At 53.3% G+C, this 22,343-nt stretch overlaps 7 protein-coding genes across 7 annotated transcripts; 1 reads left to right on the forward strand and 6 right to left on the reverse strand.

Moving 5' to 3' along the window:
- Positions 1-736: 736 nt before the first annotated feature.
- On the reverse strand, positions 737-3,909 carry CONPUDRAFT_166500 (uncharacterized protein). Its single transcript, XM_007771953.1, has 5 exons — positions 3,595-3,909; positions 2,217-3,544; positions 1,854-2,163; positions 878-1,793; positions 737-816 (listed from the first exon to the last, which is right to left on the reverse strand). The coding sequence occupies exons 1-2, from the start codon at positions 3,838-3,840 to the stop codon at positions 2,228-2,230; spliced, it is 1,563 nt and encodes a 520-aa protein (XP_007770143.1). The 5' UTR covers positions 3,841-3,909; the 3' UTR covers positions 737-816; positions 878-1,793; positions 1,854-2,163; positions 2,217-2,227.
- Positions 3,910-5,313: 1,404 nt separating this feature from the next.
- Positions 5,314-6,997, reverse strand: CONPUDRAFT_144949 (uncharacterized protein; the record flags this gene model as incomplete). Its single annotated transcript, XM_007771954.1, has 2 exons — positions 6,699-6,997; positions 5,314-6,645 (listed from the first exon to the last, which is right to left on the reverse strand). The coding sequence occupies exons 1-2, from the start codon at positions 6,915-6,917 to the stop codon at positions 5,314-5,316; spliced, it is 1,551 nt and encodes a 516-aa protein (XP_007770144.1). The 5' UTR covers positions 6,918-6,997.
- Positions 6,998-7,033: 36 nt separating this feature from the next.
- On the reverse strand, positions 7,034-8,677 carry CONPUDRAFT_166502 (uncharacterized protein; the record flags this gene model as incomplete). Its single annotated transcript, XM_007771955.1, has 1 exon — positions 7,034-8,677. One exon carries the CDS (start codon positions 8,675-8,677, stop codon positions 7,391-7,393), a length of 1,287 nt encoding a protein of 428 aa, XP_007770145.1. The 3' UTR covers positions 7,034-7,390.
- A 1,900-nt stretch (positions 8,678-10,577) lies between these two features.
- CONPUDRAFT_155197 (uncharacterized protein) lies at positions 10,578-11,830 on the reverse strand (the record flags this gene model as incomplete). Its single annotated transcript, XM_007771956.1, has 2 exons — positions 10,578-11,714; positions 11,768-11,830. The coding sequence occupies 2 exons, from the start codon at positions 11,828-11,830 to the stop codon at positions 10,578-10,580; spliced, it is 1,200 nt and encodes a 399-aa protein (XP_007770146.1).
- Positions 11,831-13,118: 1,288 nt separating this feature from the next.
- CONPUDRAFT_144950 (uncharacterized protein) lies at positions 13,119-15,642 on the forward strand (the record flags this gene model as incomplete). Its single annotated transcript, XM_007771957.1, has 8 exons — positions 13,119-13,167; positions 13,220-13,398; positions 13,465-13,563; positions 13,624-13,840; positions 13,892-14,143; positions 14,219-14,491; positions 14,558-14,720; positions 14,767-15,642. The coding sequence occupies exons 7-8, from the start codon at positions 14,658-14,660 to the stop codon at positions 15,640-15,642; spliced, it is 939 nt and encodes a 312-aa protein (XP_007770147.1). The 5' UTR covers positions 13,119-13,167; positions 13,220-13,398; positions 13,465-13,563; positions 13,624-13,840; positions 13,892-14,143; positions 14,219-14,491; positions 14,558-14,657.
- A 1,829-nt stretch (positions 15,643-17,471) lies between these two features.
- CONPUDRAFT_155200 (uncharacterized protein) lies at positions 17,472-18,648 on the reverse strand (the record flags this gene model as incomplete). The annotated part of the gene is made up of 2 exons (XM_007771958.1): positions 17,472-18,509; positions 18,574-18,648. 2 exons carry the CDS (start codon positions 18,646-18,648, stop codon positions 17,472-17,474), a joined length of 1,113 nt encoding a protein of 370 aa, XP_007770148.1.
- A 796-nt stretch (positions 18,649-19,444) lies between these two features.
- Positions 19,445-21,213, reverse strand: CONPUDRAFT_166506 (uncharacterized protein). Its single transcript, XM_007771959.1, has 7 exons — positions 21,058-21,213; positions 20,713-21,007; positions 20,285-20,643; positions 20,172-20,223; positions 19,998-20,113; positions 19,573-19,934; positions 19,445-19,513 (listed from the first exon to the last, which is right to left on the reverse strand). The coding sequence occupies exons 2-6, from the start codon at positions 20,959-20,961 to the stop codon at positions 19,592-19,594; spliced, it is 1,119 nt and encodes a 372-aa protein (XP_007770149.1). The 5' UTR covers positions 20,962-21,007; positions 21,058-21,213; the 3' UTR covers positions 19,445-19,513; positions 19,573-19,591.
- Positions 21,214-22,343: the final 1,130 nt, after the last annotated feature.

Genomic DNA, 22,343 nt, shown 5'->3' on the forward strand with positions numbered 1-22,343 from the left:
GTAGCTACACGACCTTAAGTTCGTCACGCATCACGCTTGGCTGGTCTTGCGAACTTAGGACAGTGTTTGTCACTCATCACAAGGGTTTTTGGACCTCAATATGTGACAAAAAAAGTAGAACGGCTATGGGTCTGTTATCTAAGTGTGTCATGCTTTCAAACATTTAACTGGTGTTTAGTAAACCTCTAATAGCTACGAAGAAACCCGAATGCGTCCACAATGACCATACTCATGCTGCGGGAGTAAAATATCGAGCCCTCCCTGAAGATACTAAGGTACATTGAGTTTAAGTCGTTTTAAGTTGGGTATTAAGGAGGCACAACGAGTGTACGGTTATGGCACCATGGTTAGAGTGCTGTAAAGACACTTACTGGGCAAATGAGAATCCAGTGCTTATGACCAACAGGCGACAGTCTTCCATGGCAATAGAGTTCACGTTCTTGAAGCTGTAGAATGTCATGATTTGGCTGCTACTCGTCACTGGGACAACAATATTATCACGGCTCTGTGGGCTAATGACTTAAAAATTGTAGATTCCACCGGTTCAGTCAAGCTCGAGCCCGAAACCTGCGTGGTCGGAAACCTTTTTGGGACGTCACGCAGGGTGGGTGAAAACCCTTAGTTCAAGGTCACGCGTTAGCCAGACATTTGAACTATCGTCTAGGCTGAACTTGATTCTCGTCACATGTCACGCAAATTTCTTTTGAACTTAAGGTCGTGTAGCTACAGTATATCATAAAAATATGTGCAGAAGGATTTAGTATAAGCGATACCCCAGGTCTAAGTTGGAGGAAAACGAGGTGCCCAACGCTTCAGCTGCAATGACAACGCCATCAGCTCCGTAGGGAAAACGGAAGCCACGAGAAAATAAACTCACGAAGATGAAGTGCTCAGAGGGCGGTCTCAGCCTGGTCAACCGGGTTACCGTAAGGTTCATCACCGTACTGACGGCGGAGGCCGACGTTCTCGTCGTCTGCGGGGTTACCGACGTAAGGCTCGTCGCCATACTGACGGCGGACATTAGGGGTAGAGTCGCCAGTGACCTCCGTGACCGTCGAGTTCTTGGGATCCGCGACGCTGGAGGGATCGACCGGGACTTGACGCAGGGCAAGGTTGACGTCCGCGCCATTGGCGACATTCTTGACCTTGACGTCAGCGTTGTCGGCAGCGGTGGTGTCGCGGTGGTTGATGTTGAGCGCGTCGACATTGGCGTCATTAGCGATGTCATGGGCATTGGTGTTCAGATCGTCGGCAGCGCTGACGTCGCGGTGGTTGACGTTGAGAGCTTTGACACTGGCATCGTCGGCAACGTCCTCGGCCTTCGCATCCAGGCCGTCCGCAGCGCTGATGTCATGGCGGCGGCTGGCGTTCAAGGCATTGACGTTGGGATCGTTAGCGGCATCCCCGACCTTGGCGTTGAGGTTGTCAGCGGCGCTGACGTCGCGACGGTGGTTGACATTGAGAGCGTCGACATGAGCGTCGTTGGCAACATCCTCGGCGTCCGCATCGAGCCCATTACCGGCGTTAAGATCGCGGTGGTGAACATCGAGCGCATTGGTGTTGGTGCCGTTGGCAGCGTTCTGGGCGTCCGCATTGAGGTTGTCAGCGGCGCTGACGTCGCCCAGCCGGCGAAGCACCCCGGACTTGGCTTCGTCCGCAGCGCTCTTGACATCCTCGTTGAGTACGCCAGCAGCGCCGATGCCATTGCGGCTGTTTAGGAGCTTCGCACCGGCGCCGTTACCGATGTTCTTGACGTCAGCATGGGCACAGTCGGCAGCGCTAACATCGCCAGCCTGCGGAGAACAATGACGTGAGGAACGGCACCACCATGAGAGTGACTGGTAATCACTGACCGTAACGGGGAGGGCGGAGGCGAAGCCAGCAACAGCGAGAACAAGAGCAAGGGTGATGAAAGAACGCATCGTGTGAGAGAACGTAAGTGAGGACGACGAAACGGGTGCGAGGGGCGCGAACGAAGGAATGAGAACTGAGAGCTCGGAATCGAAAGGGAGACATGGCCAGATTATATCTTTCCTCGCTTATGGCTTTACATAACAGAACAAAACACCGTCGCCAGTCGATGGGGTGGCTTCGCGCAGAATGGAGTGCGAAGGTCTTCGACGGCGACTCAGCCGTAGCAGCCCTTCGGCTGCGACACGTCAGCTTGAGGGTAATATTAGCACCCACATTCAGCGAAGACGGAGCTCGCATCATACCTCATAGACTATCACTTAGAATGGCACTGCCGAAAGGCAACCCTCCAAAAGTCGACGAGGTCTGCTACCCTCTTCCAGAGCGCTCCTTGCTTGGACATGTTCTGTGACGTAAGTTTGCAGAGATTAGGTATCATGCTCATGATGTGTCGAGCAGTGAACTCGGGGTCTTCAGTAATAGACCGCGTGACATCCCAAGAGGTTAGTGTTCTACTACAGACGTGAAGTGGCGACGTGTCACATTCGGCGTTGGGGATATTTTGCGCGTCCACCGCAAGAGAGAGGTGCATCAAGCGAGGGTAATGCCGCAAGAGAAGTCCCACACTTTGCAATGTAGCGGAGAGCTTTCGCTCGGACGAGTGCAGGCACAGGCTCAGCAGGTGGGGGAATGTAAGTAAGACAAAGTGGTCGTTATGAAAAGGCAAGGTCCCCATCGTTAAGGTCAGGTGCTTGAGTTCGTGGAATTTGTTGAGGGACTGTAGAGAACTGCTTTCGAAATCTTTGCATTCGCGTGGTATCGTCAGATCAATACTAGAAACTGTATCTGGCAGCTTTGTGGCGAGAGAGATCAAAGCTTGGTCAACATCTAGAGATGAGATGTCTGCAACGCCCACAATTATCCCTGTGAAGGACGTGACAGTGTCCAAGTGGAGGAAGCAGCGCATGATGTCCTCGACTTGACGTGCATAACACCTGATGCTGAAGTGACTAAGATTGGAAAGGGATATGGCTGGCGAAGGCGTATGGTTCATTTGGTCCCTAGTAGACACAGAGAGTGAGAGACGTTCTAGGGAATGCAAGCTCCGGAGGGCTGATAGCAAGCCGGCTTGGGAAGTTGCATCACCAGGAAGAAAGACGTCGAATACTCTCAACTGTCGAAATCCATGGACCGCTTCTGTCAGGAAGGGTGTCATTAGGACGCGAGCCTCCGAGACAGGCTTTAGATCGAGCGATTGAAGCGCTGGACTTGACTGACTGGCTAGCAAAATGATGGGCAACGATGAAGAATCAACGTTCGATAAGTGTAGATGAGAAAGGGCTGGACCGAACGACAGTTTGGCTGCTAGCAAAGAGAATGGTGAATCTGAGCCAGTACGTCGTGCTATATAGGAAATGTGGATGTGACGAAGTTGAGGAAAGAGCGAGACGCCACAGTAGATGGAAACCATAATGAGTACCTCCGAATCGATAGCAATGTCGTCCCCGCCTAAAATATCCAGACTGTGAACACGACGGGCGTAACCCTCCAGGATGAGCCAGTCACTGCGACGCATTGCACGCAGAAAAGACAGGATCTTTTGAGTGTCAAGTACCCCTCTATGATCAGCTCTCTTGTGAAAGTCAGTGAAATATCCTCGCAAAACTTTGGATTAGTACGTACTTTGACTTTGTCCTCAATCTTCCATAGGTCCGGCGGCAGGCACATAAAGAGGTGGGCGAGAGAACGTAACTCATAATATAGTGCGTCCAGAGCGGGCTCCTTGAAAGCCTTGCATGTAGAGGCGAGTGAGGCTAAGTCCTTCCTGAACGATTTCTGTCTCCGAAAAGTGACTATCATCGAGTTGGGTTCGATCAACATCGCACAAATTAACGATGTCAATTCCGAGACCTGGAAACAAGGATGCATGGCTAAGCGATGTTGAGGCGATGTGAAGAGGCTGGATGCGATAAGGAATGGAGCTCTAGAGAACTGTGGTTCGACAAAATGGTACGATGGGACCTGGATGCAAGCAGGGAATGTCGTTAGGACGCGATAAGAGCGAGAGGGGTTGCACGTTATGAGCGAGAGTGAGGTGTCGCGACGTGATGCGTGCGCGTGACCAGCCATCTGTCTCAGCCTACTTCTTCCCACCTCCCACTGCATACCACAGAGCCTAGGACCCGCTACCACTCAAGAATATGCACGTTGGACCTCATAAGAGACGCTTACACCCTTTTCATTCCTATCAACTCTTTCCTCACGTCGATCATCGGCACGCCTGGTTGCGAGTCCGGTGACTGACCGGGACCTCCGAACTTTCTGGGACTTGACCTCAGCCAGTCCACTACCGTTTCTATCCCTCCCGGCTAGCCAGCTGTGCTCGTCCCACTCCCTTGTCTAGCTGATGTCTTCGCGAACCGCTGAGTGCGACCCCTTCAGGCTCCTTTTCCGTTTCTCGGACGGTAGGTCCCACAATCTTTCCAAAGTCTCCTAGAATTGAGACGTCCCTTCATCCAGATATACGAAAGAAACGCTACCTATTGGGACTAAGCCTCGCTCCGACTCTGTCCGTCTTCGCCTCTGGTTCTCTCGAGCCCATCATCTTTCGGGCCTATAAACGTTCGGCCCCCTATCGGCAGTCGTAAATGATCATTCATCACCTCTAGCCCTACTATAATACAACGCCTGACGTATGACGTCTGAGTAGGTTCTGTTGCGGATGGTGCAGCCAACCGAAGACACGCAACGCTCGTACGACATTGGTCGCGTATGTCACAAGGCGAGGGCGCATTGCGAGATGGATTATGTTATATTCCGGCGTCAGTGAGAGGGGAGTGTTGGAAGAGGGACGTCAGTCGGGAAAGATAACGTGTCGCCCCCAGATGTACGACCTCCCACCTTTACACTCAACCTATAAGTTGGATCTTTTTTTTGTTCTCTCTTTTTTTCAGGTATGGAATTCCAAGCTATTACCCAATACCACTGGTATGTCAGACAACGTCTAGGGTAGGGCTTGTTTGTTCTATAGCGCGTGGCGAGGCCGATCACAACTCGTCGTGGTTTCATGGGTGTATGCGCATCGCGTCACTGCGACACGATCGCGAACGGCGCCCTTCATCATGGTCAACAGCACCCTTCAACATTTTCTGTATTGCGGCCATCCAATATACCAGAGAAATACCCTTCACTCATATTACCGCCAGGTACCTGATCATGCCTGAACTCGACCGATGGGGTGTAAGCAGATGAAATAGGCTGCTAAGCTATCGCCCAGGGCGGCCTATAGCTGAGCGCCCATTATGCAGAACACGACAGCAGAATATGTGCTAGCTCCCTGCATTCGCTTCCTAATATATATGAATCTACGGCTATCCAAGCACCGTTCGTCTCGAACTCCCATCAAGCGTCCTGTAGAGCCTTCTGATGGCGCTGTGAGACGCTCCTCCAAAATGCGAGCAAGGTCTCCACCTTTTTCCAAGGCTTATCTAATCCCATTTCGATGCATGTCAGCGTTCGGACGCAGGGCATCATACTCGTGATATGCCGCGCAACGAACTCAGCATCGTCAATCAGAGAAGTGTCGAGGTTCCAGGAGGTGAGTGTGGTGCAGCAGACGTCTACTGGTGAAGCATCGCATAGTTGATTCGCAGCGACAAGAGCATTGACAGCCAGTGTGAGGTGCTTAAGGGAGGGGCAATTTCGCAGCAAGAGGCCTACTCCGCGGAGGGTGGGCATGAAGGCAGGGTTCCGCCTAAGAGGACCTCTCCCGTGCAAGTAAAGGCGCAGAAGATGGGGGAACTCGAGCGCAGCCAGTTCTTGATCCGGAAAGTGTGAGTTGGACGACACCGTGAGGTTTCGCAGATTGCGGAACTTGAGAAGTGGCTGTAGCGATAACAGCTTCTCGCGCTTGGCAAAAGAGAACTCCATGGTCCGAAAACGATCGGGAAGCGCTGAAGTCAACTCTGTCAATGCCTGGGACATGTCCGTAGCTTCCAAATCACCAGAACAGCCCAGCCGAATAGATACGAGGCTGTCTCGGTTTTGGAAACAGCTAAAGACGGCTGCTATGTCAGTTGGATGACCTGTCAAATCGATGTGTCTCAACTTGGGCAGGATTACGGTCGGTAGTGACACTATGCCTGGCCTCCGTTGTCTCGAATGAGCCTGCGGGTTTTGTATGACTACAGAGAGCGATTCAAGAGAGACAAATTTTCCTATGGCCGAGAACAATGATGCATTTGGTGCCGAAGCGATGTTAGGAAACGGGATTGCGAGTTCCTTCAGATGCCTCAGCTTTGCGGCCGCTCCTGAGAGAAGGGCAGGTAGTTCGTTGGAAAGGTTTTTAGGAGAGACGATTGATAGTGTGTGCAGCGCGGGAGAGGCGTTGCTGGCGAGAATGATGACGTGAAAGAGATTCGCATTCAGGCGTTCCAGCTTCAACTCCCCTAACAGTGGCCCGATACATAGTTTGAAGAGCAGAGACAGAGCTGGCTTCATGGCTTGTGGAGGATCATATATGTGAAGAGAGCGTAGCCGGGGAAGGAAAACTGAGTCGCAGTCGCAGTAACTAGCTATAGCACCAAGGACGTCATGGCCAACAAGCACATTATCCGCAAGACTAATCTTTAAGTTCTGAACTCGACGGGCGTAATTCTTTATAATGAGCCAATCGCTGGGCAGCATCGCGCGCTTGAAGTGCAGGACTGATTCAAGGACCCCAAGGTCTGGATGCTACGAGTAATAATGTAAGTGCGTTCCCTCATCGCAGACGAGTAGACGCTTACCGAATCTGTGACCTCAACAGTCCATAGGTCCTGGGGCAAACACCAAAATAGGTGCGCGAAGGAGCGTGGCTGGCTGTAAAGTTTATCAAGTGCCGGCTCCGCGAACAGTTTGCAGGTAGTCGCAAGTGCCACTAGGGTGCGTGAGTCCCTAGAGGTGTTGAGAGCCGAGCATATTGTCGTTATCAATTCGGGGACGCAAAGACACGGGTGCATGGCCATACGAGAGAGAAGGCGGAGAAAAAAGACGGGGGGAGATAAACGCCTTTTAAGCACCAGACGACGGCTAGATGGACGGAAACAATGATTGTGGTCCACAGTGGACAAAAGATGGGCAACCACAAAAGCGCGTCACGGTCCGAGCACACGCGGCCACCACACTCGTCACCTCGACTACGCTTTGACTCGACGCTTTGACTGGTGCTCGAGCACTTATCGCCTTCTCCCGGAGAATGGATGCAACCCGGAATCAAAACCTCCAATCTGTACGCATTGGTCGACGAGTAACACCTCGGCGCTCAGCAGCCAGTGATCTTCAATGACGGCATCATGTAAAACGTACTTGTGAAAGCGACGTAACGGTGCTAACACCCATTACGTGAACTGTTTCCCTATATTATATGTCCTGGCCTCTTTCCCCCACTTCCTCGTGGATCTCGTCCGGAGATACCAAAGCACTGAGAGTGTCTGATGTCCTATGCGTCCTGTAGAACCAGCTGATGGCGCTGGTATACACATCTCCAAAACGCGATCAAGGTCTTCACCTTCTCCCAGTGGTCCGACTCTACTCCAGGCCTTGTTGACTTGAGCTCGGACAAAAGAGGCATCATGCTGATGATGTGCCGCGCTGTGAACTCGGAATCGTCGATCATAGACCCAGTGACGTCCCACGACTTCAAGGTCAAGCTGCAGGCATCGATGGGCGAGGTATCGCAATCCTGATTGGAAGCAATAGTCGCATTGATGGCGAGTATAAGGTGAGTCAGGAGAGGGCAGTTGCGGATCAAGTGACCGACACCGCGCAGTGTCATATTCTGGGGTTCGTCTCGATGCATAGGGCGACCCTGGAGGCAGAGGTGCTCGAGAAAAGGGAAAGATATCGCGGCTAGTTGATCGTCGGTGAAAAGGGTGATATTGAAGGTCAAAGATAGACCGGTAAGCTTGCGAAATTGCAGAACAAACTGCAATAATTGAGGCCCTGGCTGGTTGCAGTGGAAGAACGTCAGACGTATGTTCCGAATCGCCTCGGGAAGCCGCGTGGTGATAGATGTCAGTATCTTGTCTAGTTCAGGCGCTTGCATGTCACCATAGAGCGTAGCTTTAAAACCTTCAAGGGTCTTCAAGTTCGCGAAGTTTGCCAAGATGCGATCCACATACGGCGGATAACCCTCTAGATTAATCTGCGTGAGCATAGGTAAGGAAATAGGCATGTCTATTTTCACGTCTTCGAGATGGGACGGTCGTCTAATCCAGGACAAGAGCGAGAGATGTTCCAGAGATTGAAGACGTCCTACGGCTGATAGCATGTCCTTCGCGGATACAACCTCGGCGTCGGATATTGCCAGCACAAGCTTTCTTAGATGCTTTAAGCCTCCTACCGCCTCTAGCATTAGTGCAGGCAGGTCGTGGCAAAGCGATGGCCACAAGTCTGGAAGGTAAACCCGCAGCTGTTCAAGGCTTGGACTCCACTGGCTTGCCAGGAGTATGGCAGATAAGAACCTCGGATCGAGTCCTTGGAGGACCAATTCTTTCAAGAGAGGTCCAACGGACAACTTGAGCAGCTGCGGCAGGATCGCTTCTGTAGTTGACGTGGGCGAGCGTATGCAGAGCCTTCGCAGTGCTGGGAAGAGAACCGTGCCGCAGTGGTTGGATACGGCGCCAAGGACATTGGGTTCGATAACGACACTCCCAGCCCCTGTGAGAGTGATACTCCGAACTCGCGCGAGGTACTTGTTCAAAATCTGCCAATCTCTACGCAGCATTATGCGCTGAAAGCACAACGTATCCAGAAATTTTTCATCTCCTGGCTGAGGATTCGGCACTGAGTGACCAATAGCCGATGAAGTGTTGACGCAAGCTTACCGCTGGTTTGCTCTCTATACTCCATAGATCTCGAGGTAGGCACTTGAGAATATGAGATAGACAGCTGATCTCGTAGTACAGCTCGTCCAGAGCTGGTTCACGAAAGGCTTTGCAAATCCTAGCCAGTGCGATCAGTGTCTTGGAGTCCGAATCCGTAGCCACCGACGCGCATATAATCGACGCTATTTCTGCGATTTGGAGACAGGAATGCATGACCGAGCCTTGGGACGGCTGCGACGGAGGGCGAGAGTATAGACGGATTGAAATAGCTGGGGTTATGGGAAGAGGCTGAGAGGTCGTAAAGGTGCACCGCATTAGCCGGTGCATCCGTGACTAGCGCGACGCGTACTATATGCAGCTTCTCCTTCCCTTCCCCAGCGACGTCCTCTGCTCAATCCGACTTTCTTCCTGGCCTCCCCTAGCTCAAATCCCGATTCCCTACTAAGGACGCAACGGAATGTCTCCAGCCGGGCTCTCCTGCCGCTCCTGACATTGTCATGGATTCGCGCGGGCGCAACCGAGCTCGATCTAGCTACGCATGCACTGTTATTGGACGGGTTCGAAGAGATACATGGATATGAAGACCAAGGTTGAGCACATTCAAGGGTGACGGTATAGGAACAGGCTTTACATCAGGTGCGACGTTCAACGTGCCTAAACCTCGTTCGACGTCTCTGACCTGATGTTGCCCTCAGGAATCTCAGACAGTGGCCAGTGCATGCATCGTAGACACCGACCTAGCACTGGGCTCAACCACCTGCCGAAACTCGATTTGGATCTCCCCCATAGCATATCTCATTTCCTCAGCACGACGGCTTGTTCGAAAACGACAGTAGACGACGCTTAGTCCGGGCCAGCGCTTGCGTTGCCAGAAAGTCAGGTCTAGAAGTGTAGGAGGTACAACGACGCATCTCGCTCCATTGATCCTTGTCGACGCTCTGCGGTTGGGACTTGCATTGCATTCGTTGCTCGCAGCTCTGTAATTCAGCCTGCAGTGGCTGGCTTCGTCTGCTCGACGAACAGCTCATTGCTCTACCACGTCTTTCCATTTCCTCTCGACGCTTATGCAATGTCTCGGACGTTCGGCCTCAGTCACCGTACCCTAACCGTTATCGGGTCTCTATTACACCGTAGACGAATATCATTTGATGCGTACTTGAAGGAAACCAAGCTGCACGTTGTTTTGCGTCCGTCTCTGATTTCACCATCACATAGATCGAATATTAATGTTAGTAGACCGGTTGGGCGTGACCTCAGACCTCTCCGTGTTACTTCAAAGTGCCAATTGGCCGTACAACTGCAATAGAGTGACAGTCACAGGTTAGTCGGCGAGTGCAGTACAACCAACACCTCTATCGCCACTGTCATCGCACACCCCTCGAAAACTTCCCATCCTTGATGAGCATTACCCATCATTCGCCTTCACTTGCGGAGTCAAGCTCTAACGACTAGCTACTGCAAAGTAAACATCGCAAGACTCGCGACGGATCACACCAAGAAAAAGAGTTAGATATATACTGAAATTCTAGCGTATATGCATGCTTGTAATTGCGATTCCGTACAACAAGACGTGACTAGGCGTAAGATACATCTAGCAGTCGCGTGGTAGCGGAGGGTATCAATGATAACAATGATGGACGTGCGCACGAGATATCACCGTGGTCAACAGATAATAGCGAGATGAGTAGGTAAGGGGACAACCAACGACTGCCAACGGACTGCAGATGAACATCTAAGGGAAACGATTAGGATACGATTGAAACAAAAGACGCAACAGAGACGTACGAAGAAAACGTCCGCTTAGTGGCTGACGTTCAGAGCCGAGACGTCGGCATCGTTGAGGACGTTTTCAACTGTGGCAGTGAGGTTATCACCAGCGGAAACACCACCGCGCTTGCTGACGTTGCCAATCTTGGCAGTGAGGTCGTTGAGAACGTCCTTAACCTCGACGGTGGGATCGTCCAGGACCGAGACGTCGCCGGCTCCGCCGCGCTTGTCGACGTTGAGAGCGGAGATGTTCAGGTTGTTGAGGATGCCCGCAATCTTGACGAGGGCGTTGTTGAGGACGGAGACCGAGGGCTCACCGCGCTTGTTAACGTTGAGGGCTTCGAGGTCAAGGTTGTTGAGGATGTCGCAGATCGCAACAAGGGCATTGTTGAGGACAGAGACCGAAGGCTCGCCGCGCTTGCCGACGTTGAGTGCGGAAATGTCGAGGTTGTTCAGGATGTCCTTGATTGAAACAAGAGCATCGTTGAGGATGGAGACCGAAGGCTCGCCGCCGCGCTTGCCACCGACATTGAGAGCCTTGATCTGGGCAGCGTCGGCGACATCCTTGACCTCAGCCGTGAGGTCATCGACGGCGGAGACACCGCGTCCAGCAACGCCGAGAATGCCCGCGTAACCGTCTTGAAGGACGGGGTCAATCACGGCCGTGGGGCCATCGGCCACAGAGACGCCACCGCGCTTGGCAGAGTTGAGGAGGGCGAGGTCAACATCGTTTAGTGTAGGGTCAACTCCGCCGGTGAGACTGTTGACAGCGGAGACACCACCACGCTTGCTTACGTTGCCAACCTTGCCAGTAAGATCGTTGGCGACGTCCGTGACCTTGACGGTGGCGTTATCGAGAAGGGAGACGGAGCCGTCTTCGTCGTGGCGGCGGTGGTTAACATTGCCAACCTCGGCAGTCAGGTCGTTGGCGACGTCCGTGACCTTAACGGTGGCATCGTTGAGAATGGACAGGCCACCGTCACGCTTTTCAACGTTCAGAGCTGAGACGTCGAGGTCATTGCCGACGTCGGTGATCTTAGCAGTGAGGTCGTCGAGGCCGGAGACGGAGCCGTCGTGGCGGCGGTGGACGTTGCCGACGCTGGCAGTCAGGTCATTGGCGACGTCCGAGACGACAACAGTGGGTTTGTCAAGAGCAGAAACGGAAGCACCCTACAACACTGTCAGAACGTGTGTACATCAAGGATTCGACGCGTGATACGTACGTGGGGGGTGGGGAGGGCCACAGCAGCGGCGATGAAGAGGGCGAGGATAGCAAAAGAGCGCATTGTGTAAAGAGAGTGTGGGGACGGTAAACGTCGAAGAGAAGGAGAAGCTGGTGAGGCTGAGAGAGGGCGGTGAACGCGAAGAAAAAGGCGACGAAAGTAGTCGATGGAAGAGAAACCTGCGCAGGTCTTCGTGAGTTTATAAACGCCCGCCCGTCCCTCCGCGAAAACAAGCACAAACCTCAGGGGAGATCACGCAAAAAGTCAGGCGTGTGTGCATTCAAAGGGTCGCCCGATTTGAGCAGGGGGGTTGCATGGAGGTGGTAGGACAGGAATGGGCATACGCTGCCGGCATGATGCCCCCTTTTGGTTCTTCCATCCCTTGGCAGGAGATCAGATCGAAGGTGGTGTTGTATGGCGCAAATTGGCGCTCGTCCTCGTGCATATACTTACTACCGCTGACCAACAGAGCCTTTACATGGCATCAAGGGCAGTCCTCGCCCATTCCTCATGTTTCCTTCGTCAGAGTCGAGGATGACGGTCTGCTAGCTGAACATGGCAAGGATAGGGGAGAAGAGTAGAGTCGATGTCCTCGTTTCCTCGATCCTAAACGGTGGTTGTTAGGTTGGGGACATCATAATGAAAGAGAAGTTTTCAGCCCGCCCACAGGTCCGTGGAAGGAAAGATACGGACAAACATAACTGCCGCCGAGACCCAGAGTCAGGAAGCGGGACGTCGCATAAGAAGATCGTTCCGGGCAGTGCGGCGAGAGCGTCGATTGCGCGTCGATGGATCGTCGAAGGCTGCATGAAGACCGAGGAGGTCTAAAATTCTCACCTCTACGTGCCGAACACACTGGAATAGGCAACTCAATCAGCTCACAACGTCCCTTGACTCTCACCTTGGCCTGTAGCACTCGCCATTGCAGCAACTGGAAGATTCCTGGACAACCTCCAGGCTGTGGTGTAGCTCCATGCCGAGGACCAACAAAAGACAAAGATGACCAGAAAATGACGTTGTGATCGAGATCCCGTCAAGGCATAACATTGTGGCCGCGCCGTGGGTTTTTCGAGGTTTAGGGCAGGGCGTTACGCGTTCAACCCCTCGGTGGCGTAATACTACGCCCTGAATCGTGCGCCATTCACTCCCAGACGAAAATATCTTATGGAGATGCAATTTCTAGAATGATGGACTGGCCACGCGCGCACCGGCGGACTTGACATTAATCACACCTTTCATCGTACTAACATATGACTCGAAGATAGACGCTCGACAGAAAAGGTGCCTGCTCGCTCTTTGGAAAGTTCGCCGACTGATGCCCGACCTTCACAGACTCCCGAAGAATTTTAACACGAGGTTAAATAGGGTTAAATGCACGTACGAAGTACGATAGAAGGCTGGTGAGCCATCAATCTCACCTATAAGAGTACTTTCGCTGATAAACAGAATGAGTGTTGCCTTAGTGGATGTGAAGACCGTCATCGCCTCGAAATTACATTGATCTGCACCTGCGAATCGTTTCTCGCTCGTTGCCCTTTGTTGAGCGCTAGCGCTGAAATGCACACAGGGAGATTTGCGCAATTCAGTCATCCGACACCATGGCCTGGGACGTCTTAATGACCCACAAACGAGTAGGTGCATACCTTAAAATAATGAACAGCGCTTACGCTGACATTTGCACGGGTGATCCGCAATAGAAGTGCAAACAGGACCAAAAGCACAATCAACCTGACCGCAAGCTGTCGTCTATGGCGAGATCAAGCTCAGGCACGTTCCACACGTGGTCGTCACTCAGAGCAAGGCTTGCTTTATGTTTTATTCTTGGACTTGCTCTGATCGTCATTGGACTACGCTAGTCAAGCCACCACGCTCGTCCAAACCACCGCTCAAGCGGTCGTTCATCACTGCGAGCCCGTTAATTCTGACAAATCCATCTCAGTCAAAAACTAGGTACGCACACGAGATTTTTTGCTTCAGTCGCCGAGGCACCCTTCTGCATGAGGCCCCCAAGAGTATCGGCGCCGTGGATAACGTCGTTGAGCGGTACAGCGCCATTGTTGTTCTATCGCACTGGTCAGTTCCTTCTTATATTCACGCATATATGCTACTGAACTCCTACCTCAGTCATCGCAGGGCTACGCAGCGCATGATTCCCGAGAACACTGGCGGCGGTCACATCATGGAAGACAATCGCAGCATTGTCGTTCTAAGTCCGTATAGCACCGGTGGGCCTGCGTTCGAAAGAACCACTCACTGGGGCTGCTGCAGGGAGCGCAGCGGTGAAGCTGGCTGCCGCGAAGAGCATGATCAGGCTGGCGAAGAAAGGCATTACAGGTCGTGCGATGAAGAACGTGGGCTGGAGCGTTCGTCTGCTCGGTATGTGCATGTGTTGAGCAGAAGTCCGCTGCCTATGTGGGCGTTGAACGTTCCTAATCTTATATGTTTTCTTAGGTTACGCTCTATTCGGCTCCGCAGCTCCGACTAGTGCGTTCTCATTGGCTTCTAACGCCTACTACCAAGTCTTGGCTGTGGTTCTTAGTCCAATGCACTGCTAAGAGATAACATAGGAAGTTGCTTGTCTCGGTGTTAAGTCTTCGCTGTTGTAAATTTGTACGCCATCCTACAGTGTTCTCTAGGCACTCTGCGGTGTTAGAAGATCGCAAGAAGCTTAATGATGCTCAACTTACTCCAATGCTGGGCGGTGAAGGCCTAACGTCTTGCAAAGTTTGTGATTACGTTCATCTAGAGAAGGGGTTCGCTGATGGTATAAATTCACAATGGCCAGAGCAGACATCCTCCATCGACTCCAAGTCGGTTCTTTCGTGCTCGCTCCTTCCTTCAGTGCCCATTCTCTTTCACGTTTTATCATCACCCTTACATTCTTTTAACAATGCGCTCATTCGTTGCCATCGCTCTCTTCATCGCTTCCGTTGTGGCGCTCCCCTTCCCACAAGTGCGTGTCACACGCTAATGTCAAGCTGATACTGACGTCTGTGTAGGGCAGTCCCCTCATCCCCACCATACCCACCGACGAAGTCAAGGAATACGTTCAAGACCTGACCACCGAAGTCGGCACCACCGCCAAGCGCGACAACGACCGCACGTTTTTCGCCCCCTTGTCCGGCGACCTCGACGGCATCTCGCCCCTGCAGCACTTCGGCGACGTCACCATCGACCCCGACCTCGACCACCCTACCTTCGGCAAGCGCTCCAGCGGCGACAGCCAGAACGGCGAAGTCATAGCGCCCCTCTCGGGCGACCTCGACGGCATCTCGCCTCTCCAAAACTTTGGCGACATCGACATCAGCCCGGACCTCGACCACCCCACCTTCGGCGGCTCGGGCAAGAAGGGCAGCGGCGGTATCCTCAGGCGCGACAGCGGCGACGGCGACGGCGAGACCAACGCGTCTGGAGATGGCGTCCTCGATGGCATGTCACCCCTCCAGAACTTCGGAGAGGTCGACATCAGCCCGGACCTCGACCACCCCACCTTCGGCGGGTCAGGGAAAGGCGGCAGCCTCCTCAGGCGCGATAGCGGGGAGACCAGCGCGCCCGGGGCCGGCGACCTCGACGGCATCTCTCCCCTCCAAAACTTCGGTGAGCTCGAGGTCGGCCCCGACCTCGACCACCCCACGTTCGGCAAGCGTGCTGGTGGCAGTGGCGTCGGCGATGGCGCTGACGGTGGTGCTAAGACCCCTGATGGTGGCATTCTCGATGGTATCTCGCCCTTGCAGAACTTTGGCGAGGTTACTGTCTCTCCCGACCTTGACCATCCTACGTTCGGGGACTTGAAGCGCGACGTTAGCCCCGTCCCCGTTCAGGCTGACGACGTCACTGCCATCGTCAACGGCGTTGAGGATTATGACCTCGACTAGGTGTCTTCATCGTGTCGTAAGTCTACCTTACCCTCTTACTGCATTGTGTGCTCACTCCTTCTCTAACAGACGCCGACGCTCAAGCCAAACGTATTAGCAGTAGCAAGTCGCCCTTTCCCTCGTTTTCGGTTTATTAGTTTTTAAAAAGTTGAATATCTGGGCCCACTGTTTGCGTCACTTCGTGTGCTATCTCTGATATTGTCCGCTACCATACGACTGCTAGATGTAAGTTACGCCTAGATACGTCCTGTTGTACGGAACCTGCAAGCATGTATCTACTCAAAGTTCTCAAGCTAGAATCTCATTGTGTTTTGTAAACCTAGTGTTCACAATTGTTCCTCACGACATAAGAGTCGGTCGACTTTCCTTGTGAACATCACTCATAGAATCAGCGAAGTACTGTAGTATTTGCATTCTAGGTACCGCAACAAACCTCGATTAGATAGGAGTCAGAATCCTGCGAGAACAGTGAATTCCATCACTGCCACCTTCACGTCTCCGTGCCGCAAACAGCCACCACTACATGTGTTTATCCTCCGGCTCAGCTTGCAGAACGCCCAAGCGGCCCCGTTCTCGTAAGTGACATTAATATACATACCCGTTTGACATGTCTGGGCACACGACAGTTTCTGCCATCATGATGATCAGTGTATCGGAACGTGCAGAGGCGCTGACGCGTCCGCCGTTTCTACCGACAATCGCCGAGACCTCCCACGTCGTAAAAGTTCACGAGATGCTTATCGCCGGCGCCCAACGTCTCAGCATGAGCCGCCGACGTCGAGCTGGATGCGTCTCGTCAAGTACGCGTCGTATTCACAACGTCGAAGAGATCGCGTCTCGGAGTCAACGTTAGCAGCAGCGGCAGAAATACTCGCCTTCAGTACCAGTACTGAGTCCTGCTCGACGACGACCCCCCACCACTGGCGCAACGAACATTGTGGAGCCAGTAGAAGCATCAAGAGAAGCACTAAAGTCTTCTTGTTGCCTTGTCGTGCTCATGTTCTTGGAGCACGGAAGAAGACAAAGCGAAGGGCCAATCGAGACGCGCCGTCCCACGCGCGAAATCTACTGAATTCAGTCGAGCTTCGAGCTAAAACAATCCGCTTCAAAAATGTTGAGAAGGTTGCTTGAAGACCCATCTTTTTCTCCTTGCGCAGAAGTTCTGCCACACATGAACTGGGCGGCGCCGCCCTTCCACTTTCATGAGCTCGCTTGTTGTTCACGGCCACCGCCGCCGCGAGAGCATTCTCCCGTTAATGATCGATGATCGCTGATTGGTGGCTTTTCAAGCTTCAGCTTCAGGGTCCGTTAAATGAGTTTGGCAGTTCCCCGTTTGAATGCTCGGTGAACGCCGTCACTTTAGGGCAAGTCAACACACGTTGAGTTATGAAAAGGGCTGACGTTTGACGGAACAAAGGCCCCCGCGGAACCTTATCACCTCCGACCCTCCTGTCTTTAGGGCCCTGCATGAGCTTAACGGTTAGACGGGAAGGGGAGTGCAGATCAGGGAAAATATGTTTTACGTCCAAACTCAATGCGAAGGCACCTACCGTTCTCCTCCGTGAAAGACAAAGAAAAAATCACCCGGAGCATGAGATTAGAAACGTGACTGCATAAAAAAAGCCTATGACGTAGCTATACTACGAACGTAAGCGTACGTAGCGGACTAATGCGGATCACCATGGGCAATATGTACTATGAGCTATAGGTTATGAGGGTATAAACCGTGTAATCCAAAAGAAATGCGAAAACGTGCACCGCGCCAGATACCTGCGCGACGGAACAGTCAGAATAGATTGAATATGTTGAACGCAAGGACACTCACCAGCTTAGTTGACGTTAAGAGCGTTCACCTTAGCGTCGTTGCCAATGTCACTGGCGTGAGCCGTAAGGTTGTCGAGGATGGAAAGGTCACCCGTGCGACGGTGGTTGACGTTGAGGGCCTTCACGTCAGCGTCGTTGGCAACGTTCTCGACGTCAGCGCTGAGGCCGTTAGCGGCAGAGACGTCACCGGTACGACGGTGGTGGACGTTGGCCGCATCGACCGTGGCGTCGTTGCCAACGTTCTTGACACCAGCGTTGAGGTTGTCGAGGACGGAGACATCGCCAGTGCGCTTGTTGACGTTCAGCGCGCTGAGGTCGAGGCCGTTGAGCAGGTTCTCGAGCATAACCGTCGGGTCGTTCGCAGCGGAGACGTCACCATCACGGCGGTTGACGTTCGCAACATCGAGCTTGAGCTTGTTGAGGAGGTCCTGGAGGATGACCGTCGGATCGTTCGCAGCAGAGACATCACCGTCACGGCGGTTGACGTTGAGGGCAGAGACGTCAGCGCCATTGCCGACGTTCTTGACCACGGCATTGGCATTGTCGCCAACCGAGACGTCACCGGTGCGGCGGTGGTGGACATTGGCAGCAGAGACGTCAGCACCATTGCCGACGTTCTTGACACCAGCAGTGAGCCCGTCGAGGATGGAGAGATCACCAGTACGACGGTTGACGTTCAACGCGCTGATATCTGCGCCGTTGCCGATGTTGCTGAGACCGGCGGTGAGGTTATCGAGAGCGGAGACGTCGCCGGTACGGCGGTGGTGAACATTGGCAGCCGAGACCTTGGCGTTGTTGAGCAAGTCGCTGGCCTTGACATTGGCGTTGTTGCCAGCGGAGACCTTGCCGTGGTGGCGGCGGTGGTTGACGTTGGCCGCGTTGACGTTGGCGCCGTTGCCGACGTTCTTGACAACAGCAGTGAGGTCGTCTGCGGCCGAGATGTCGCCCGTGCGGGCGTGGTTGACGTTCAAGGCAGAGACATCCGCGTTGTTGCCAACGTTGTGGGCGTTGACGCTGGCGTTGTTACCAGCGCTGACGTCACCCTGTGACAGAGAAATAAAATCTGGTCAGACGGATACGATCAAAGGGAGTAGTAAAACGACGAACGACGTGAGGCATGGGCATCGCGCTAACAAAGCCAGAGACAGCAAGGAAGAGAGCGAGGGACACGAAAGAACGCATTATGGATAGTAACGGTTAGGTAGCGGGAGCGAAGGTGTTTATGAAAAGACAGTGGGTGGGACGACTGAGAACAGAGAGTGAGAGGAGCGACGAGAAGAGGGTGGGTCGAACGGTGGGTGAAGAAAGAGAGCCCAGCTGGAGACCTCCCAGGTTTTTATATGTCTCTCCAAGCTCGCTAAAGCAAATAACATGCTGGCCGCGACCCTTGGAGATTTTGTGTAAATCGCCGTTGGGCGACGCGAGAGAAGGCGTGAACATACCAAGGTTGAAATGTGACGGGATCGGCACGACCACTGCCGTGTCCGGTATGTCGGGGCTGCAGCCTTTGGGCCGCTTTATTTGTCAAAAGAAGCTGCATGCGTTTCCAATACGGACTCACCGCCGATTATCGACGCGTCAGGGCGGGTCGTTACCCTCGGGCAACATACCGGAGCATCCTTTGTAGTTTCCGCGACTTACCGTTAAGTCACTCAAAGGGTTCTCCCTGTAAACCAATGGAGACAAACGTGAGCAGAAGATAAGATGTCTAGGAGAACAGAGTGGCACGGGAAATTTCTTACCCCTTCTCTAACGACTTCGCGAAACTTCCGGGGCTACGCATTGCGCAATTTGAAAACCTGCAGCAGGCGGTCGCAGCCCTCTCGCTTCTTCGTCCCGGAGCTGCGCCAAGCCAATCGTAGCACTTACCCCCTCTTCCTCTTCACCGGAGATATCTGCCCGGAATCACATATCGTGACATACGTAAGATGTTGCTCTTCATTGCAGCGAAAGCTTTCCGTGCAGATTTTATGCAGCACCGATAGTACATCTCGATATTTCACGACGAGTATGACACTCATGCATTACATCTTATCTTACAGCGTCTCTTGAAACATTGACATCAGCACGCGAACAAAAGCTCAAAAAAGGTGGTCGAACACTCACAAAAACCACTCTAAACGAATCACTCCGTATCAAAAACCAACGCCCTAACCTCAATCGACTGCCGCTCAGGCGCATCCGCAGGGCTACTCGCGTCCTTGAAAGCAGCATGCGGCGCCACTCGCGCAGCGACGTCGCCTTCAGTGCCATCGGCAGAGTCGAAGCACTTGAATATCACAACCTCGTCGACGGTTTGGTCTGCTAGATAGTACCACCGGTGCGCCGCGTTGTGTCGCACGTAGTAGATGCTCCCAATCTTGCCGTGGGGGAGGATGAAGCGCACGGGGAGGAGGTCCTTTGATACGTCGAACGACGTGAAGTCTGCGACTGCGAGAGGGGTGTGCGCGACCGTGTTCTCGATGGGCCTGCGTGAGTATCCGAACTCGTCAGAGATGTACACGTGTTATAGAATGGACGTAACGGCTTGCCTCCAGACGTTAATGATGCGGAAGCGTCCTTTCAGGAGGTGTTCAGCATCGTCGCCCATATGGTCGCGTACGCGCTGGATCGCAGCCTCGGTGGTCTGATCGATGTGAACGGAAGTCTGCGAGGGGAAGGCTGGCATTCAGCTCTATCCCTTTCGTGAAACCGAGGGTGCTTACAATGGGCGCGTTATATGTGCTCTTCCCCCCGCCCTCGTGCTTAGGGGTCCGTCTACATGCACAAAAGGAACGTCATTTAACGTGTTGGCACGCAACAAAAGGGTGAAGCGTACCTGATAGTATGGTCGAATATAAACACCCTCTTTGCGCCCGTTTGGGCCTTCAGGAGCTCCTCGATCTCCTGGTAGTAAGCACCTTTGATCGTGCTGTCCTCCGCGAACAGCTTCTCTTGGCTGACGTGGTGAGCGTATTGAAAACCTTTCTTGTCGAGCCCACCGAACGCGTCTTCGCTGCCGCGAACATCGCGAACAACAACGGCATATGGTTCGGAGGTTATATTCGTCCCAGGGACGCCCTCGGGCGGTACCCCAGTGTATATGTAGGGCCCCTCGCTGTCAGTGGTGGAGGCGTAGTATTGCAGAGTGGTGGGGACATCGCGGCGCGAAGTAGTTTCGATGGTCATGGTGAAGGTCTATACGAGTGGTTTTGCGTGTTAGCTAGATTAAATGAGCTAGAAGTGAAGGATAGTGTCGTATACTACCTTGCTTTTATAACCATTCCTACTCCTTCGACTATCATTTATGTTTGTTGATTCTCTTGTCAGACCACGTGCCTCGGCCATGATGAGGTGAGCGTGGATGCAATGCCGACCCCAGGATTGATGATCACCGAGGAGCCCGGGCACGCCCTCGACAGTCCAATTTAAAGGCCTGGAGTAGAACTGAAATATCTGTCTGACCAATCTAGTGCCAACAACGCCTTCAACCGCCATAAGCACCTCATTGACCATAGCTTTGGCGAGCTTGATACCGACCCGTACATGTTTTAGCGTCTCTCTGGTAAAGACGGTAAGTCAGGAATAGGATGGAGGAAATCACTTGCATACGAGGTACATCAAATGTCAACGACAATAGGGCTGTTGCGCTTCTCGTCCCTCAACCCTCCAATAACCGCCGCATTGACGAGTACCGTACTCATCCCGTCACTGTCCGCCTCCAAGCGTCTGAATCGACCTCGAATTGCCTGCACACAGGCGTGAAACAGAAGTCGCGCCAAAGTCCACCAGCTGCCACGTATGCACACAGCCTCGTATAAGCGCTGGACTTTGGTCCAGCCAAGCGCCTCAGTCCCTCGGGCAGCGTGTATATGCCCGAAGACGTGTATTTTTGGTCTGACCCTCCAAAGCATATCAAGTAAGCCGATGCAGCCCGACCCTCTCAGGTCGAGATGGTAAGCAGGTGGACCGTGAGTGATCAGGATATCCGTGTCTAGTGGGATCGACTTCCACGGCTCAGCCGGCAAGTCTGCTTGAGGTGTAAGCCTGGGATATTGGAATGGCCAGGACCCTTGTCGAGGGGTGAGAGGGCTTCCGTATACTCGAAGTGTGCGACCGCGGACTTCGATGGACGTAGAAAAGTCCTGAAGGTATGTCAAGGATGGATACTCAGCTTGGACAGCCGCATAGAAGTGAGGATCAGCGAGAGCCTTGTCGTGGTTCCCCGCGATGAAGAGTTTGTGGGCATGTGGGAGCCGGGACATCCAGCCTAACGCTTCTCGGGTTTCATTCTCCGAACCGGAGACGGTGAGGTCTCCTGCGTGGACAAACACATCGCCAGGCGGAACATCGAGCTCGGCTTGGACGTTGTGGGTGTCTGACACGCATATGATGTGGATAGGGTCCTTGACGGCTGTACTTGGTGCAAAGCGGGGTGTGGAGGACGTGTACAAAATTTCGGCAAGGTATAGAGATGGACTGTCGCAGAAACGTTCCCATCGCGTTGGAGGGCGTCTGTTCAGCAGGGCGTCGAGACCGTTCATCACGAAGAGGGCGAGGTTTTGGTGGCGACTCGCGAGATTGCTCCCGGTTCCAGGACTGCGTGGCTGTGCGCGGGTCTCCGCCCTGTCGCATCGCCATTCTTTCTCTCTTGTCCAGGACTGTAAACTCCGAGTATCGAGGTCACCCGCATGCTCTCTAATCTTCTCTAATCCGCACGGTTGCTTCGCTTTTCCTGACCAACAATTCACCTCAGCACCCACAGGCCGGGACTAGCTTGACGTTGGACTCTTGACGTCGTTAGCACCAGTGTCCGCCCAAAGACTGATATGCTAGGTCACCTACTGAAGTCTGAGGGTGTTTACGTTCGGCTCACTCAGCTGATCATGTCGACGACA

Source organism: Coniophora puteana (genome assembly GCF_000271625.1).
Source record: "Coniophora puteana RWD-64-598 SS2 unplaced genomic scaffold CONPUscaffold_8, whole genome shotgun sequence".
In the NCBI taxonomy this organism is placed as follows: Eukaryota; Fungi; Basidiomycota; class Agaricomycetes; order Boletales; family Coniophoraceae; genus Coniophora; species Coniophora puteana.

What these genes read in the sequence shown, in the direction of transcription:
- CONPUDRAFT_166500 (XM_007771953.1), bottom strand. Translation starts at nt 3,840, where the DNA reads ATGCATCCTTGTTTCCAGGTCTCGGAATTGACATCGTTAATTTGTGCG. An exon ending in AGATTGAGGACAAAGTCAAA is followed by an intron (nt 3,545 to 3,594) that starts GTACGTACTAAT and finishes GACTTTCACAAG; the next exon opens with AGAGCTGATCATAGAGGGGT.
- CONPUDRAFT_166506 (XM_007771959.1), bottom strand. Translation starts at nt 20,961, where the DNA reads ATGGTCAATGAGGTGCTTATGGCGGTTGAAGGCGTTGTTGGCACTAGA. An exon ending in GGAATGGTTATAAAAGCAAG is followed by an intron (nt 20,644 to 20,712) that starts GTAGTATACGAC and finishes CCACTCGTATAG; the next exon opens with ACCTTCACCATGACCATCGA. An exon ending in GCACATATAACGCGCCCATT is followed by an intron (nt 20,114 to 20,171) that starts GTAAGCACCCTC and finishes TTCCCCTCGCAG; the next exon opens with ACTTCCGTTCACATCGATCA.